At 38.5% G+C, this 17,201-nt stretch overlaps 1 protein-coding gene across 3 annotated transcripts in view; it reads left to right on the top strand.

Moving 5' to 3' along the window:
- Vwa8 (von Willebrand factor A domain containing 8) overlaps window positions 1–17,201 on the top strand; it is a 443,736-nt gene that overhangs the window by 384,262 nt on the left and 42,273 nt on the right. For 2 of the 3 annotated variants that reach the window (XM_004844253.3, XM_087197309.1), the window contains 3 exons: window positions 3,020–3,128; window positions 6,462–6,618; window positions 13,992–14,100. In XM_004844253.3, the coding sequence (XP_004844310.1) occupies window positions 3,020–3,128; window positions 6,462–6,618; window positions 13,992–14,100 (375 nt within the window). Of the gene's footprint in view, window positions 1–3,019; window positions 3,129–6,461; window positions 6,619–13,991; window positions 14,101–17,201 lie in introns of those variants that run through there. The other variant, XR_015445839.1, reaches the window with a different exon arrangement.

Below are 17,201 nucleotides of genomic sequence, written 5' to 3'. Positions count from 1 at the left end.
CAGGACCCAGCTTCCACACTGAGGAACCTTTGGGTATCCACCAGAGTCACCCTTACCATGATGCCTCAGTTGTCCTCTCAGCTTTCACTGGTTCCATGAAACCAAAGATTTGTCTCCGAAAGGAATCCAGCTACCTGTCTGGTCAGTGGGGATTGGCTTCAATGAGGATTGGCCAGAAGGTTCTGGGGAAACTTGTCCTCTGCTTTAAATGTGTCAGCTTGCACTAGTAGTGTTTAAGTAGCTGGCAGAGTAACCACTGTTTGATTTATCATTCTATAACGAACAGATAAAAACCTGAGCTGTCTTTATCTAAGATCATTTCCCGGTTTTTGGCATTAACAAATGCTCATTTTCTATGGGCTCAACTTAAAGGCTTTTAGATATGGAAAGGAAGGAAATGTTGGGACAGTTTAGGGTTCCTTTTTCTCTAATCTTACATGCCTTCAAGAAAGGAAAGTACAAAGTGACAGGAAAAGATCAGAAATCAGATCAGAAAAAGGAAGTCTTTTCTTCTCATGGTCATGGTGAGTTATTGAGACAACTTACCCATGATTCATCACTCTCAGTCTGGAAAGGCAAGAATGGGGACTCTCAAGAACTAAGACTGCCTCCTCACCAGTGGAAGATCACACCAGAAAGGAAACTGAGGCAGGACAGGCTTGGTATTCCCTCTAGAGTGTAGAGGGGGATTGGGGCCAGTCTGTCCCAGTGAAACCTGTCCCCCAAGTCTTAAGAACAGCTGCCGACCTATTGTCTTTTAACTGGTTGTTGGGGTCCCATGATTTATTAATAGGCATGTGTATTTCCTAAATGTAAACAAGATTTTATAAAAAGACCCATTTTATAGCATTTCATAAATTTACATTTTAGTTAACATCAAAGTCCATTAGGGGACACTCTAACATTACTTTTTCTTAGCATTGTCTAAGATAACAAATCACAACAATCAAAGCAAAAAGCAAAAAACAGGTCAAACACGTGTAAATGCAGCATATATAAAATAGGAATATAAGACTGCCTGCAAAAGTAAAATGCCTCATGCTTTGATGAGACACCATAATCTTCCCATGTTCTCAACTTAAATTTACCATCATTTTAACAAAAAACAATGTATTAAAAAGACAACACAGGGGCTGGGGATTTAGCTCAGTGTTTCTGTCACCTGCCTCGCAAGTGCAAGGTCCCGAGTTCGATCCCCAGTACAAAAAAAAACAACACATAAAATTCAGGGCATAAGCAATTAACAAACAAGGATGATAATTTTTTTGATTACCTAAACAGTCATAATCCAGAATCTGTGAAACAAAAGCAAACTCTTACCTCCTTCCAATTATCTTGATGGTACCTCTAAAATGATTTAGGTATGATATCAGACCTCCAAATATATAAGAGAAATATTATAACTGCCAAACTGTTGGATGTCAGATACACAGAGTTCATGTTCTCCAAAGTTGAAAAATGAATTCTAGGAACAACAGAAGTGAAGAGTAGAAAATATTTATTGAGAAGAGAGATTTTAGCTCCTGAGAGGCAGGAGGGGTCCTGAATGGGTGGCTGAGGACCCCACTTTTCAGGGGAAATTTTTTTTTCAGGGGAAGTTTTATAAAGCATAACCATGTGGGTACAATGTGAGTTAAAGCTATGATCAACCAATAAGGTTAAAAGTATAGTCTCTTAGGTAATAGTGATCCAGTGGGGGAGCAAGTCACATAACAAGTGCACATGGAAAGAACAAAGAACTTTTCAGTAAGGTGATGGATCTAAGGGTCTTGGTCACCTCCTGAGGTGACTGATGTCCATCTAGATGCATTAGACAGGTGTTACCACTTATCTCATCCCTTGGGGAAGTATGTAGGACTGGTCATTTTGTCTTTATTTTGAAGCCTGGTCTCCAACAGATCAAACAGATGTGCCTCCAGCCACAGTTGTAATGTGTTTTCATCTCTTACACTGACTCTCTCAAGGGGGCAGCCCTATCTGACTGCTTATAATATTTTTACCTAATTTAACTATCTATAATAACCCTATTTACCAGATGTGAAGTCTCTGAATCAGTCACAACATGTCAGTGCTGGGTGGAATGGCAGTGGGCATTCCACGAATGATAAGCATTTGATAATTTCATTGGAACTGTTCTATGTATGATTCTTCACTTCAGGGTGTGTATGTGTGTGTGTGTGTGTATGTGTGTGTGTGTTCTCTATGTTGTTTAAAAATGAGTGAGGGCCGGGGATTTAGCCCAGTGGTTCCATCACCTGCCTTGCAAGCACAAGGACCCGAGTTCAATCCCTGGTACCAAAAATAAAAATAAAAATAAAAATAAAAATGAATGAAAGAACTTTAAAAATAGGGACAGGCACTAACAAAGGAGGGCTAATATACCACTATTCCATTTGACTTGCAAGAATCATAAATCAAGTTTTAAAATAAAGATGAATTAGGAGCTCTACAAAATATCATGATAAAATCACAGTAGGTCCCAAAAATAAATAAGCAATTTTTAGTGTATGGATATATAGAACATAAATCTGTCACTAAACGGCATACATGTGACTTTTCTGTTTGTTTTCTATATATTTATATAAAATGTAAGTTCTCAAAGTAATAGGATTTCTTTGAAAATGAAATAGGTAAATGTATATTTACTGACTCAGCTGGATCAGTTAAAGGTGATTCTTTTAAACCACTGGGAAAATGTCTGACTCTGGTGAAATGCATTTTCCCAGGGTTTTTTTTTTTCTGGTAAGTCTCAGACTTGTATAAATGCTCACAACATGTTCCACAAAGAGAATTCTGAAGCTGAAATCCAGCCCAGCTCCTTTAAAATATGTATAATTTATCTCCTTCCCAACTAAATGGATATTAAATCTGATAATGTTTTTTCCAGATACAAACAGCATCTATCATGTTGATGGCCTGAGGTTATGAGATAAGGGCTAACAGGAAAAGAGTCTATCTGTTATGCAGTTCCTGGTGTCTGGTCACAGAATAGTGATAACGTCTCAATCTCCATTTTCAGATAACAATCAACAGAGATAGTGGTGAAGATGTGAGCTCCCCCAAGCCTGGGAAGGAGGACCCAGACAACATGCCCCATGTGGGCGGCAATACTTGGGCTGGTGGAACAGGTTGGTAGTGCGGGCATTCTCTTAGTCGGGCTTCCTGAGGTGTCCAAGCCAAATAGCCCAGTCCACCACCTCTAAGAAGGCTCCAGGGATAGCTTTCCTTCTCAGCTTCTGCCATTATTTAATAGGATGTGTTCTTGCCCTCAGCTCCTTCATGACATCAAGACAAGCGTTTGGATTTCCTTGAACTTGGCCACTCTGTGACCTAAGACCATTCTCACCCTCTCAGAGTTATTTCCTCAGTAGAAGGGGGTGATATTAACTGCTTCACCAGGTCACGGTGAGGATTAGATGAGATTATGATTGAAAAGCACTGAGCACAATGGCTGACCTAAAGAATATATTCATTAATGTGTTAATTCCTAGTTTTGAATTCTGTGCTTTTGGGACTGTGCCAGAAATCTATAAATTCTTTCTCGAGCAACTGACTTTGAAAAGAAATAATACTTGTCTTCCACATCTCAGAAGTGAGTATATTGAGGTTGTAAGATTTTGAGATAAGAAGGTCACAGTTTGCACGGATGGCTGTGGTCCACTCCTTCCTCTTGGCTGCCTGACTGCACCATTGTTTCAGTATCTGCCGTCTTCCTTTTTCCTCCTGGCAGCCCAAGCAGACACATCTGCTGGGCCACAGGAATAGGGCCAGACTGTATGCACTGTCTGAGCTTGTCTCAGCTGTAAGAAGTCTTGGCATGGGCTCTGTACTTTACCTTCCCTTAGGATGGTCTATACCTCTTGGCCTTGACAACAGCAGGAAATAGGTTTCTGTGCTGAGACAATGTGCTATCAAGTAGGTCTGTGGACTTCTTGCCTACTATGTTTATTCATCAAGCATCAGCTTTAAAGAAAGGCTATTTTTAAAAATGTCTTTGATCTGAAAGTGAGGGTCAAGCCAAGAAGATTTCATCCATATGGAATGCACTGTAGGACCAGCTGGCCAGATACAGGCTTCCCAGCAGTGGATGACTCCAGAGTGAAATTCTTCTTGTTACCCAGCTTAAATCCATGAGCTCCAATATCTGTCCAGACTGAAGACCCTGAATTTGTTTCCCCTAGCCTTTCAGTTTTCAATTGATCAAGGCTCTTTGACTTCAACTTGTCTTTTTCTCTCTGCCATTTTCCTCCCTCAGAATTCTCTGCATTGAATTTAGCTCTGGCCTAACAAGTCATTTGACTCCTTTTCCATCATCAAAGCCCCTCCTCTGGCCAGCCCTTGTCCATCTTCCACCTTATCTGATCAACTGGTTTGGGACGTCCAAGCTTAGTTTTAAGGTTATACCTTGTAGTCTTTGAACACCCAGCAGGCATTTTCATTTAAGTACTACAAATTAAAAGCTTCAGGAAATAGATAGCATGAAGAACTCTGTCCTCACACCCTCTTTACCTTAGTGTGACTTTCCTGAGGGACTCATTCTGGCCATCATTCACACCAATTTCTAACTGTTGTGGGTCTTTCCTCCCTTCACTGAAATCGTAACATCCAGGTGACTAGGAGGTGGTAAGCTTTATCCAATGTTCCATTCATACCTAATTAGAACCCCTGTAGAGAGGGAGTCAGGACCCAGAAGCACCTTTCCACTGGCAGCTTGTTGTCACTGCCCAGTGACTACCCTCTTGCCATAGGCTGACCTTGAGTGGGAGCCAGTAATCACACACATCCAAAAAGGAATTTTCTGCCACCTATTTCTAAATAAAAATGAAATAAGATATCTTGCAGTTGAAGGATTAAAATAGTGTCACTAATAGGCTGCTGGCATGGTATTTCTCAAAAGGAAATCACCTACCTATAATTTTATGACAGCAGTACTTCATGCTGAGTTCTCAGTTTATTAGACCAATTAAAGCTCCAAGGAAGAAAAAAAATAACATAATTTAACCAAAATTTCAAAATTTCTACTTTAAAAATATAGAAATTAACTCACTAGACATAAATAATAATTGTAAGAGCAGTCAGCAGTCATTTATATACCTCTTATTATATCCAAGATACTTATTAAGCATTTTAGTTTCTTGACAATCCTGTAATATGTATTAGTATCACCATTTTTATAGATGAGGCAAGACTGAGATACAGAGAGTTTAAGTAATTTCCCCAAAGACACAGCTAGTGAGTTAGAGCCAGGATTCAAACTCAGGCCATCTGCTTTACCTGTACTAGTATGCTGTACTGTATAATACTATACTGCCCATCTAATACTAGATTCTCTTCCAAGTTCCCAAGTTATGTGTGAGTGAACAAATGAAACTAGTTACTAGTATTCTAATCATTGTAAAGCAGAAGTAATAAATCAGTAGCCCAAAGGCCAAATTAGCCAATAGATGTATTAATAAAGTGTTTCAAAATAATTTGAACATATTCAGACAAGTTATCCAGTGTTGCCACCACTTATAGTGCTACCATCCTGGCTTTATTGGCATTAACTTTCATTTTTAACATAAACACTATGTAATATTACATGATGAATACTTATAACCCCGTAAACAGAATTTTAATTGAAAAATCTGATGTAAGGCTGGTGATATTTACCTGCTATATAGTATTCAAAGCTAAAAATCAAAGCAGCTATAATAATTGTCTTCAAATCTTGGGTAAGACAGTGATGTGAGGTTATGATATGAGGTCACTTAACCTTTCTGCAGATCAGTTGTATTATTTACAAAACAAAAGAAATTTTACCGGTAGCTTAACTATCTTTTGGTATCTTAAGGGGAAATAAGGTAGTATATGTGATGGAAGATAATTGTTCATTTATTTAACAAATATATAGTAAGCTATAACATTCAAGCTACTCATATGGCACAGTGGTACAAAGATATATAAAATGTGATCTCATCTATCACTTATTTGGTGGGAAAAGAAAAACATATTATAGGACAACAAATAATACACAAAAGTATTGTTCTGTATGAGGAAGAGGCATCAGTTAAGGTGTCAGAATTTGGACCAAACCTTGAAATATAGGTAGGATTTAGATTGATGGGAAAAAGGAAAAATCATCCTAAATGGAACACTTTTGTATTCATTAAGATAATTTGAATTTTTTATTGTTGTTTTGAGATAAGATCTAGCTGTGTAGTTCAAGCTGGCCTTGAACTCACTGTGTAGTGCAGGCTGGCCTTGAACTCGCAGTGCTCCTCCTGCCTCAGCCTCCCAAGTGCTAGGATTACAGGCCTTCCAAGGATTTCCTCTTCCATGCTCAGCCTGATAATTTGAAATTTTAACTTCTAGCTAAGTACAATTAAATACCTCAAAGGACAGTTTTAAAGCGATTATCTGACTTTGTTTTGTGGTCAGGTTCAGACTTAACCATCTGTACTCTCATGTTTCCCTTTCAGGGGGAAGAGACACTGCAGGGTTAGGGGGCAAAGGAGGTCCTTACCGGCTGGATGCAGGCCACCGAGTCTACCAGGTCTCTGATGCTGAGAAGGATGCAGTTCCCGAGGAGGTCAAGAGGGCTGCAAGAGAAATGGGTCAGAGAGCATTTCAACAGAGGTAGGTGTTCCCTTTGCATCTTGGTGACTGGTGCACATGTACGCAAACACACACACATTCACATGCACAGACATGTGTGCACACTGCTGAGTGCTAGAGTTACAGAGGCTAGGCCCTCTAGCAGTACAGGGCAGGGTAAGGTCAGTGGGCCTGTGCCCAGCCAGGACTTGGAAATGAGAAGAGAAGAACTAAAACGTTAAGAAAAAGTAAATGGGTAGGAGGCATCAGGGAAGAATGGGCAGTGACAGTGGTGTAGAAAGCCAGCTCATTTGCCCAGGATAAAGGGTACCAGCTGGGGAGAGGTGAGCAGTGAGGTGGGGAGGAAAGCCTTCAAATCCAGGCCCATGAGCCTGTGGTCCTCAGATGTGTCACAGCTGTTCTGGATCACTTTGACCCCATCTTAAAAACAAGAATCCACAGGATGCCTTTACTTGACGTCTACATGTGTTATTCATCTAAAAGTGAGAAATACCAAAGAACCAGCAATATCTCCTTTTGGACTGAGAGACTTAGTGATGGCTTGGAAAGCAGATTTACATTTTTGCACTCCGTAAAAGAAGCTGGGTGCAGTTAGAAAAAAACTCAAGTACATTGAGTTATGAAATTCCTCCCACGTAGAACATCTGGTATTACATTATATGCTGTGCTTTCACATCTTGCAAGTAAACAGGACAGAACAATAGAGACACATATGTGGGCCCTGCCTGCCACACCCTCAGGAAAGCCTGCATGCCTCAGGACCCTCAGAGGCATAGCAGGTAAATAACAGGCCGAACATCAGTGGTAAGAGTGTTGCCCTCAGTCCTCTGCTACCTTCCTGGTGACCTAAGATAATTTATTTATCCTCTCTGTGCCAAAATTTGCTCTTCTCATCTCAAGATGGGGGACTTCCCTCTCCTTTCCTCTCAGGAAGGTGATGAGAACAGATAACTATTTTAGGAATGAAAACAGTTGCGATTTCTCAAAAAAAAAAAAAAGTGGGAGGAAGATTATACTATAGTGAAAAGTCTTGTTAGAATTAAAATGTTGCTGAATACGTCATATGAATAATAAAGTATGTATGTAAGAAAAGAAACAAACAGCTAAATATGCATAATTCTCCCCTCCCCAACTAATGAATTAAGCCCTCCCAAGCTTTTATCCCATCTGAGTGGGTCTAAGTGGACCAGTGGGTAAAGTGCTGTGGAGGAGAAGTCACTCACAGGGAGGCAGAAAGGCCGGCAGTGGCACTTGGGTACAAATTGCAACCCCTTCTCTGATTGCCACTAGGGATAAGGAGCCTGTTTTTGTTAAGAACCCTATTGCCCAACAGAAGAAAGAGGCCAAGGTGCATCTATGATAATAATTTAGAAACAAATAATGTAAGAGAGGATGTAGAAAAAGAAAAAAATAAAATTATACACCTCTATTAAAGAATGCAGAAAAGAATCTCAGTCAAAGTAAGAGAATGTAATAAAGTGGTTGAAAGACAGAAGAAGTGGATGAGAGTATGAAAAAAGGGAGAAAGAAATAAAAACACACAGAAATGCTGAGAAAGACAGTGGCACAGTGAAACACCAAGGAAACGTGTTGCTTCCTACTTCCGTGTAGAAACTGGACTTTTGTCCCATTTGATGAGTGTTCCATTTAGTATTGCTGAATGGAATTTTTCTCTAACTTTTTATTATAGATCTTCTACAGAACAAAAATAAAAAAAAATATACAATGAATCCTATAGGCCTGACCCCAAACCTTCTAGAAGGAAAATCTGACTCCCTGTCTCCACCCCAGATTATTTTGAATCTAATCCAAGATATTCTATTATTTCATCTTAAATATTTCACAGTGTATCTCTGTAACATACAACAACTGACAAAAAACCACAAACAATATTGTTATTATGCCTGTAAAAGGTAGTAATTTTGCCTACCTTTGTTTGGTAATGGGGATCAAACTCGGGACCTTGCGCTTTCAAGGCAAGCTGTGGAACCACTGAGCTAAATCTCTGGCCCTAAAAGAGAGTAATTTTTATTATCATCAAATAATTGGTTTTAAAGCTACATTTTCCAGTCTGAGCATAGGAGAATGAGGTCAAGTCCTAACATTTGTGCACCTGTACCATAGTACCTGTAACTTTTCTCCATAACCGTTTTCACTCTTTCCCATCTTATTATTTGTGTGAATAATTCATTGTTTCTTCACTGAGTATAAATTCTGTGAGGACAGAACCAGGTACCTGCTGAGCACTGTAAGGAGTGAGTAGTACACACACATATACAAGTAATGGTGTCACCCTTGAGTAGTCACCCCTTTGCATACAAGTAATGGTGTCACCCTTAGCAGCTGTCCCTAGGTACCCATGGGAAATTGGAACCCTACCCCCAAGTATACCAAAATTTGCAGATGCTCAAATCCTTTATATAAAATGGCTTAGTACTTACATGTAACCCATGCACATCCTCCCTTGTACTCTTTTTGTTTTTTGTTATTTATTTTTGGTTTTGTTTTTATTTTGGTGCTGGAAGTTAAACCTGGGGCCTTGCATGTGCTAGACAAGTGCTCTACAACTTAGTTATATCCCCAATCCTCCCACATACCCCTCATTTCTAAATTACTTCTAATACCTAACAGTGTAAATGCTGTGTAAATAGTTGATATACTATATTATTTAGTGAATAATGACAAGAAAGTGATCTGCATGTGTTCAGTAGAGATGCAATTTTATTTTCAAATATTTTGATCTAAATTGGTTGAATCTGCAGATGTAAAATCCATGGGTATGGAGGGTTGACTGTAATGGTATCACCCTTTCGTATTTGATTGACTCGTCCTAGCCATCAGGGAGAACATGTAGTCTGCTACCCTAAAGAACCTCTCATGATACTGATGGGTTCCTCACATCATCAGCATAGCATATAGTTAGCATCCATTTACGTCTGGTTTTAAGCCAGATATTTGTTGCTATATAACAAGAATTGATCAGTTCAGGCAGACTGACAGAGGGAAACAAACATCAGTCATGCATAAAATGTCACAGAAACATTGTATCAACAAAAGGTGAATGAAATAGTGAGGTTCTTGTGTACACTTAGAAAAGCATTTAGGGTATCCCGCCATGGAAACTGCATCCACTACCATTTGCAAAACTAATCAGCCTCACACAGTGAATCTCAGGTTATGTGTATCTTCCTCATAACAGATTCAGAATTATAGTATTTAAGTCTAACCTATAAGAAAAAGTAAAATGAGAACTAAAATTCCCAGACTCTTACATAACAATAAATATACCCTTTAAAAATACACTGTGCTAACAAAGTACAGTTCATCCACTTAGATTACTAGGATGTGAAGCAGCTGTGCCCTGCAGTGTTGATCAGAGGTATAAAAAAAAACCAGAAAGAAATATTTTCAGCTAGTTCTGTGGGTTTGAGAATATTAACAATGGGAAGCTTGTTGAATCCAGAAGCTAAAATTTCTCCATTCCTCTGCTTTAGTCTTCATCTTTCAGAATTTGTTATCCACTTTGAACACCATGTAGGTGATCCTTCTGAAAGCTGACACAATCTGGAATATGATTTCCAGATTCCTGTATAATTAAAACAATATGTGATGTGTTCTGGGGTGCAACACGATCGCACCAAAAGTAGCTGCTGTTCATATAACTAGAGTGAGTTCTGATCTCTCTACAAAGACCATTCTGCTCAAGGTGACTTATCAACTGTCGTATGAATGTGACTGTGTATACAGTATATGTGTATACCTGTGTATAAATGTATATATGTGTATGTTTATATGTATATAAGTGTGTGCATATACAAATGTGTGTGAGCAGTGTGATCAAAATATATGATGAATGTTTAAAAATTTTTAATTTATTACAGTAAAAGACATATTGACATTAATCCCCCTCAGAATATTCTTCCTTGTTTTAAACATACTTATCTCATCGTTCTTGCCCCCTTCTGAAGTAGCTCTGGAAGTTCTCTTTTTTGAGTGTCTTTGTGAGATGTGATGAAAAATACAGTGAATGGTGCTGCCAAATGCCATCTCATGTTCATAAAACTGTAATGATGTGTCCTCATACACCATATTCACCAGATCTGGCACTGTGTGACTTATTGCTCTTCCTCAAAGTCAAAATCATCGTGAAAGATAAATGTTTTAAATCAATTCAAGATATCAAGGCAGCCATGACAGCACAATTAAAGACACCCATGAAAGAGGACTTCCAGAACTGCTTCAGAAAGTCACAAGAATGGTAAGATAAGCATATTTAAAGTGAGGGTACTATTTTGAGGGTGATTAATGGCAATGTGTCTTTTACTGCAATAATTTTTTTTAATTTAAACATTTACCATTTTAATCGCATATCATATTATTATGTATGTCTACATGTGTGTGTGTGTGGATATGAGCATGCGTGTGTATTCCCTTCTCTATTCCCTCAACCATGTCAAGCTATGTCTGTATTTTTTCCCAATCAGCACTATTCTCTTCCCTTTCTGGAAGAATGCATAGACTTCCTACAAATGATGTGAGTAGGTTCCATATCCTGCCCTGCTCATTGTGCCCAGCTTCTGTCAGCTGAGGTTCTTGAGATAGAACCTAATCTAATGAAAATCTATAGAGATCTTGCAGAGATTGCCAAAACTAAATGGAAGAGGTATTTTTAAGAGGTCAAATCCATTACACATACCCTTTTTTGTTCAACAGAAAAGAGAGTTAATAAGATTTGGAAGGCCACCTTGTCATGTCACCTTGAGAGACAATCATTAAAATATTACAGTGGCGGGGCCGAGGATTTAGCTCAGTGGTTTTGGCGCCTGCTGCGCAAGCACAAGGACCCAAGTTCAATCCCCAGTACCAAAAAAAAAAAAAAGTGTATTTGTAATAAAATATTACAGTCGCCTTATCAGTATTTACCTTTAGATAGTGTTTTCAAAGTGTTGCCCAATAACATTTTTTAAGTGCCACTGGGTGCCAGGCATTGTGGTAGGAATTGGAGATTCAAAGAAAAAAATGTTATCTCTCTTTTTGAAGAATAGAAAACATCCCAACACATCACAAATAAACATTTTTCATTAAACTTCTGGTTTAGTTATACACACACATACATTTGTGTGCACTGGATCTCACTGTAAAACATATTTCTGTGGGGGAAAAAGTTTGTGAAGCACTGTGATTGGAAATGGATCTATTTGTTAAACCAATGAAGCATACAGATTGCATGGTGAATAACTGTAAAAGGTACATGAAAAAGGATTGGTCCGTTTTACCCTAGGGAGCAAGGAAGATTTCACAGGATATGACCTTTAAACTGGGTCTTAAAACCTGAGCTGAAACAGAACAGGTTGGTAGGGCAGGAATTGCCAGTCTGCCTATCACCTAACATGGGATTCTTAAGTTTTCAGCACTCTGAATGGATTCTTCCCAGTGCTGGGCTCAGTGAAGAAAATTAGAAACCACTCATGCTCCTTCAGCATTTGAGATTTCTCTTCCATGATTAGGCTTTTGAGAGATGCTTTCATTTTTCCCTGTCCTCGCATCAGCCCCTTTTATATTTATAGACATGTGTACAAATGTGTGAATAAGTTAGTGTATTATGGCTACAACATTATAAAACCCAAGAAAGGTCACTCAGTGAAAAAAACTTTCCTACTTAGGATTAGTTTACGATGCTCCATTTTAAATAGTCCTGAGTTTTGCTAGATACCCTGTAAGGTACTATACATGTAAAGATGAAAAGCCCAGCCTTTACCTAACAGAATACAGAGCCTAGGTGGAGAGACAGGAGGCAGGCAGTGATATCTTGGGTAAGAATGGTCTGACCAAGAGCGGAAAGAATAAATGAAAACACAAAGGATAGGCGCAGGGTTCAGAGCAGCCTTCTTAGAAGTAACAGTTGATTGGAGTCTTGAAGTATGGGTGGGAGTTAGTAGGGAAAGAGGCAGGAAGAGGAAACTTGGAGTAGAAATCACCTTCAGTAGTACTGAGTCTTGGGCACATGGCATGTGCAGGGAACTGCTAGCAGGTTGATAGGGCTGCAGTCAAAGCATGTGATGAAAATGACAAAAAGGAACAGTGTACTGGGAAGGGAGAATTTCAAAGCTATAATAATATTTAAAACACTATTCTATTTAAAATATGCCATCAGCAATTTTAGTGTTCATATAGGAACATGAAATGTGATCAGAATGTATGGTGAATGTTTAAATTTAAAAATTTATTGTAATCAAAAACACATTGCCATTACTTCCCCTCACTTTAAACACATCCCATCATTCTTGTCCTTTGCTTTTCTTTTTCCTGGTTTTTTGAGACAAGGTCTTGCTCTGTAGTCCTGGCTGGCCTTGAACTTTCAGTGATATTGCTGCCTCAGCTCCCAAATGCTGGGATTACAGGCATGTGCCAATGCACCTGGCCATTTTTGTCATTTTCTAAAGCAGTCTGGAAGTCCTCTTTCATGAGTGTCTTTATAAGATGTGATTAAAAAATACTGTCCAGTGAATGTTGTTGCAGAGTACAATCCAACAGAAAGGAAATATTGCAGTGTGTCCTCACTTGCTTATTCACCAGGTCTAGCCCTGTGTGAATTATAGCTCTTCCCCAAAGTCAAAAGGAGCAGAAAAAGAAAACATTTTGAATGGATTCAGGACATCAAGACAGCCACAAAAGGACTAAAGATACTCAAAAAAAAGGACTTGCAGAAACTACTTCTGAAAGTGGTAAGAACAATGGGATAAGTGTTTTCAAAGTGAAGGAAAGTATTTTGAGGGGAATCAATGGCAATGTGTTTTTTACTGCAATAAAAGTTTTAAATTTAAACATTCACTATATTTTTTAATCATACCTTATACATAGCAACACGTTACTCACTTTCTTTGAATGGTCATCTTGGTCAACCAATGACCTCAGTCCTAAAAAACAACCTATGGGAACTCTCTTAGGAATCTGCCACACGAATCAATCGCTGCTGACATCACATGTCTTCAAGATATAGCAGTGACATATTATAGAGTGATTCATACTGGCTCATGAAAGCCAGTGCCACACATTTCTTTCCAATTAACTCTTCAGTGATCTCACTGTTGTTAACTTGAAATTGATCACAGTGGAAATATTTATACAATGGAAATGAGCAAAAATTAACTGCAAATCAAGCCCCCCCTCCACTTTTTGTCACGGAGAGCAGTTTGTTAATCATTTACAGCACACCACTGAACAGTCACCTCTTTTGAATTTGCAAGCATCCCTAGAGACCTTTCTTGTTTTTTCTCCCTCAGAGTCATTCCAAGTTACCAAGGAGTTTGCAGTGGTTCTCGCAGTAGAGGAATGAAAGTAAAAGACCCATATAGAGATGATGTAAGCTGCTGTCTTTCACCCTCTTGTTTCAGGCTAAAGGAGATTCAGATGAGTGAATATGATGCTGCCACCTATGAAAGGTTTTCAAGTGCTGTTCGACGACAGGTGCACTCCCTCCGAATCATTCTGGATAATTTACAGGTAATGTCACATTATGGGACAAAAATATAATATGGGCCCAAACCTTGACCATCCCACAACTGTTGGAGAAAGTTATCTCACCTCTAATTAGTCAATGAGAAAAAATTAATCAGTGCCAAAGTGTCTGAATAAATCTGTGGACTCACCCCTTGGCTTTCTTAGTTGAGTTCTCCGAGGAAAAATATTTGCCCATGCCTTTCCTGTCATCCAGGAAGCAGTATTTTTGGCCCTAACCTTTGCAGATAGCCAATTTCCTGATTTCCTTTGAGTAAGATCTATGAGCATCTTATCTCTACTGGAAATTTACAAGTGGAATTTCTCCCTACAAATCATATTGCTGTCACAGAAGAAGCAGAGGAACATTCGGGATCACCCATGATACCTTCTGTGCCCCTGGCTCTTTCTCCTCCATCCCCTTGGCCCAGCTTTGCCTGGCTTTTGGCAGTTTCACAATATTGGTGCCTTAGAACTAGCTGATGCTGCTATTGTTCCTAAAAATATGGGTTAAGACACTTCAGTATCTCCTAAGCAGAGACTTACTTCTGTCAATTTATACAAATAATTAAGAAAGGGTTAAATATTCCCTAAAAGCAGTCATGAAGAAATTGATTTTGTCTAAAGAAAGCAAGACCCCATTTCAAGGAAGAAGGGGAAGGAGTAGGAGCCACACCATGACATGTTTCTTAGCTCTGCTTGGGAATCTTGTATTTCTTTTCCATGAAGTATCTGAAGTTGGTTACCTTCAGTTTTGCCATTTCGCTTTTTGGTTCTTTGGCTCTTGTTTGGAATTGTTCTTTTGAGGAAATTTTTTTTGACAAGATATTGAGGGTTAGAAGTTCTAATCCACTGTTTTACCCAAAACTCCGGGAAAACTCATTTTTTTTTAAATTTGGAAAACTCATTTTTAAAAAGATCTAAACTGTGTCAGGAGATGAGGAAAAATTCTGTCATTTCTAAGAAGACAGATCTTTAAGATAGTTAACTAGATGCTTAATTTCAAGATCTGTGGAATGTAACAAGCCTTCTGCTTTAAAATCTATGTGCAGTTATATAGGATAAAATAGCACATGATTTTATGTAAACTATATAAACAACATGAATTGAATGATTGAATTTTCTTCTATACTCACCTGCTGAACAAGTGCTCATTGCCCTGGGCACTGAGAGAACTGGAAAACTCCCAGGGGAGCTCTGAGCTTTAGAGCAGGGCAGTAGTCAACTGAGGGCTAAAATAGATAGTTCAGATGGGGAAGTAATGACAGGTGGGACTTGTACTAAGACTGAAACATAGTATAATTTAATCATCTATGTATTTCTTAAGTTCTTGATGCTCACCAACCAGACTCTGTCTGTCTCTGTCTCTCTCTCTATATATATAGATATATATAAATATATAAAAATATATATCATATATATAATATCTATAAACATATATATGATATCTGTATAGATATAGATATATATTCCCTGTCATCAAAGAAGACAATTTCCTTATGTTGCATAGAGAAGTTTGCACATTGTGGTATGGGATGGATAAGAAAAAGCTTCATGAAGAGTGTCATGTTTGAGTTCATTCTTGAGAAGTGCTGAGGAATTTCCCAGGTAGTTAGGGAACCAGGCATGGGAAACAGCAAGTAAAGGTGCACAGGTAAGGAGGAGCAAGCGCTTGACTGAGAAGAGCATGAACAGGCAGGAGATGGTGAGAAAGAAGAGCCTGGCAGAGGCTTGGGCACCAGATCATGTGTTGTCTAACTGTGCATGCGAACGTGCAACAATGCTGGGCTTTATCCCATGGGTATCAGAAACCATCTGAAGATTCACAGTACTAGAAAGGGATACAACATGCATTTAATCAATCAGAATAACCTGTATCAGGTAACGTTTTGATTGGTGTTCATTGGGCACCATGATATAGTTAGTTATAGTTACTTTTAGATCCCCACATCAACCGTTTAAAATAAGTGGCATTATGTTTATAAGACCAACCAAAAGGAAAGAAGTCAGATCCATTACTGTGACTTTTCACAGTATCACACAGCACCATCCTGATTTAGAAATAGGGTTAGCATTAAGGAAAGACTCCTGCCAAATACCACAGCCATGAGATCAGTTTTGCTTTCAGCTTTCAAAAAAAATGAAAGAAAGTTAAGAAAGGCTCAGGTGAAAGCAACAAATAAGGTTACACCGAAGGAAAACAAGAAATCATCACCTATTTTAAAGGGATTAGGGGTCAGAGATTTAGCTCAGTGGTTCTGCCGCCTGCCTCACAAGCGCAAGGTCCCAAGCTTGATCCCCGGTACCAAAAAATTTTTTAAAAATTTTTAAAGGGATTGGGCTAGTAAATTATTAAATATCCTCAGATAGAGTAGTTATCTCTGTGAAATTTTTATTCTCTTCTTCCCTATATATCTAAAATAGAGAAAATAGGCTTAAATAATAGCAAAATCTTAAGATATAATCTTCACAAATACTACTTGCATTATAATAACAGCAGGCATTTACCAGGCATTCTGCTATGTACTTTCATTGAAGCATAGTCATCCAGATTTTCTCCATCATCGTTGCCATCATTATTGTCGTCATCATAATCATCACTTAGTGACTAATAGGACCAGCTCTGGAGCCAGACATCCTGGGTTCTGTAAAATGGGAATGGTGCAGAATAGGACAGTGATGAAGATTAATTCAGATTATATGTGTAAGCCATTTAAAACAGTGCTTAGCACATAGTGTTCTCTCCTGGAGAATTAGATTCATTACTTTCATTATACTACATGCCAGATACCCAGTCAAGTACTTTTTTCATTCATTGTGCTGTTTAATCACTATAATAATAATGAATAACCTTGGAAGTATTGTTTTCTACATTTGATTGATATTTGGGAAATTAAGAAAGTTATCTAAATGGATTATTTCCATAATCCTATGAAATATAGATATTTTATCCTCACTTTATAAATAAAGAAACTGAAGATTAGAAAGATAGTGTAACTTTTCCTGAATTATATGACCAGGGAAGCAGGGAGCTGAAAGCTCAAGTTCCTGTTATCTGTTGAAACCCTGTTACCTTCTTCTACCTCTACCATTCCCTAAACAGTATG

Source organism: Heterocephalus glaber, unplaced genomic scaffold (genome assembly GCF_053883595.1).
Source record: "Heterocephalus glaber isolate CG9 unplaced genomic scaffold, H.glaber_assembly_v1.0 deba00001666, whole genome shotgun sequence".
In the NCBI taxonomy this organism is placed as follows: Eukaryota; Metazoa; Chordata; class Mammalia; order Rodentia; family Bathyergidae; genus Heterocephalus; species Heterocephalus glaber.
This window is presented reverse-complemented; position numbering and strand designations above follow the sequence as displayed.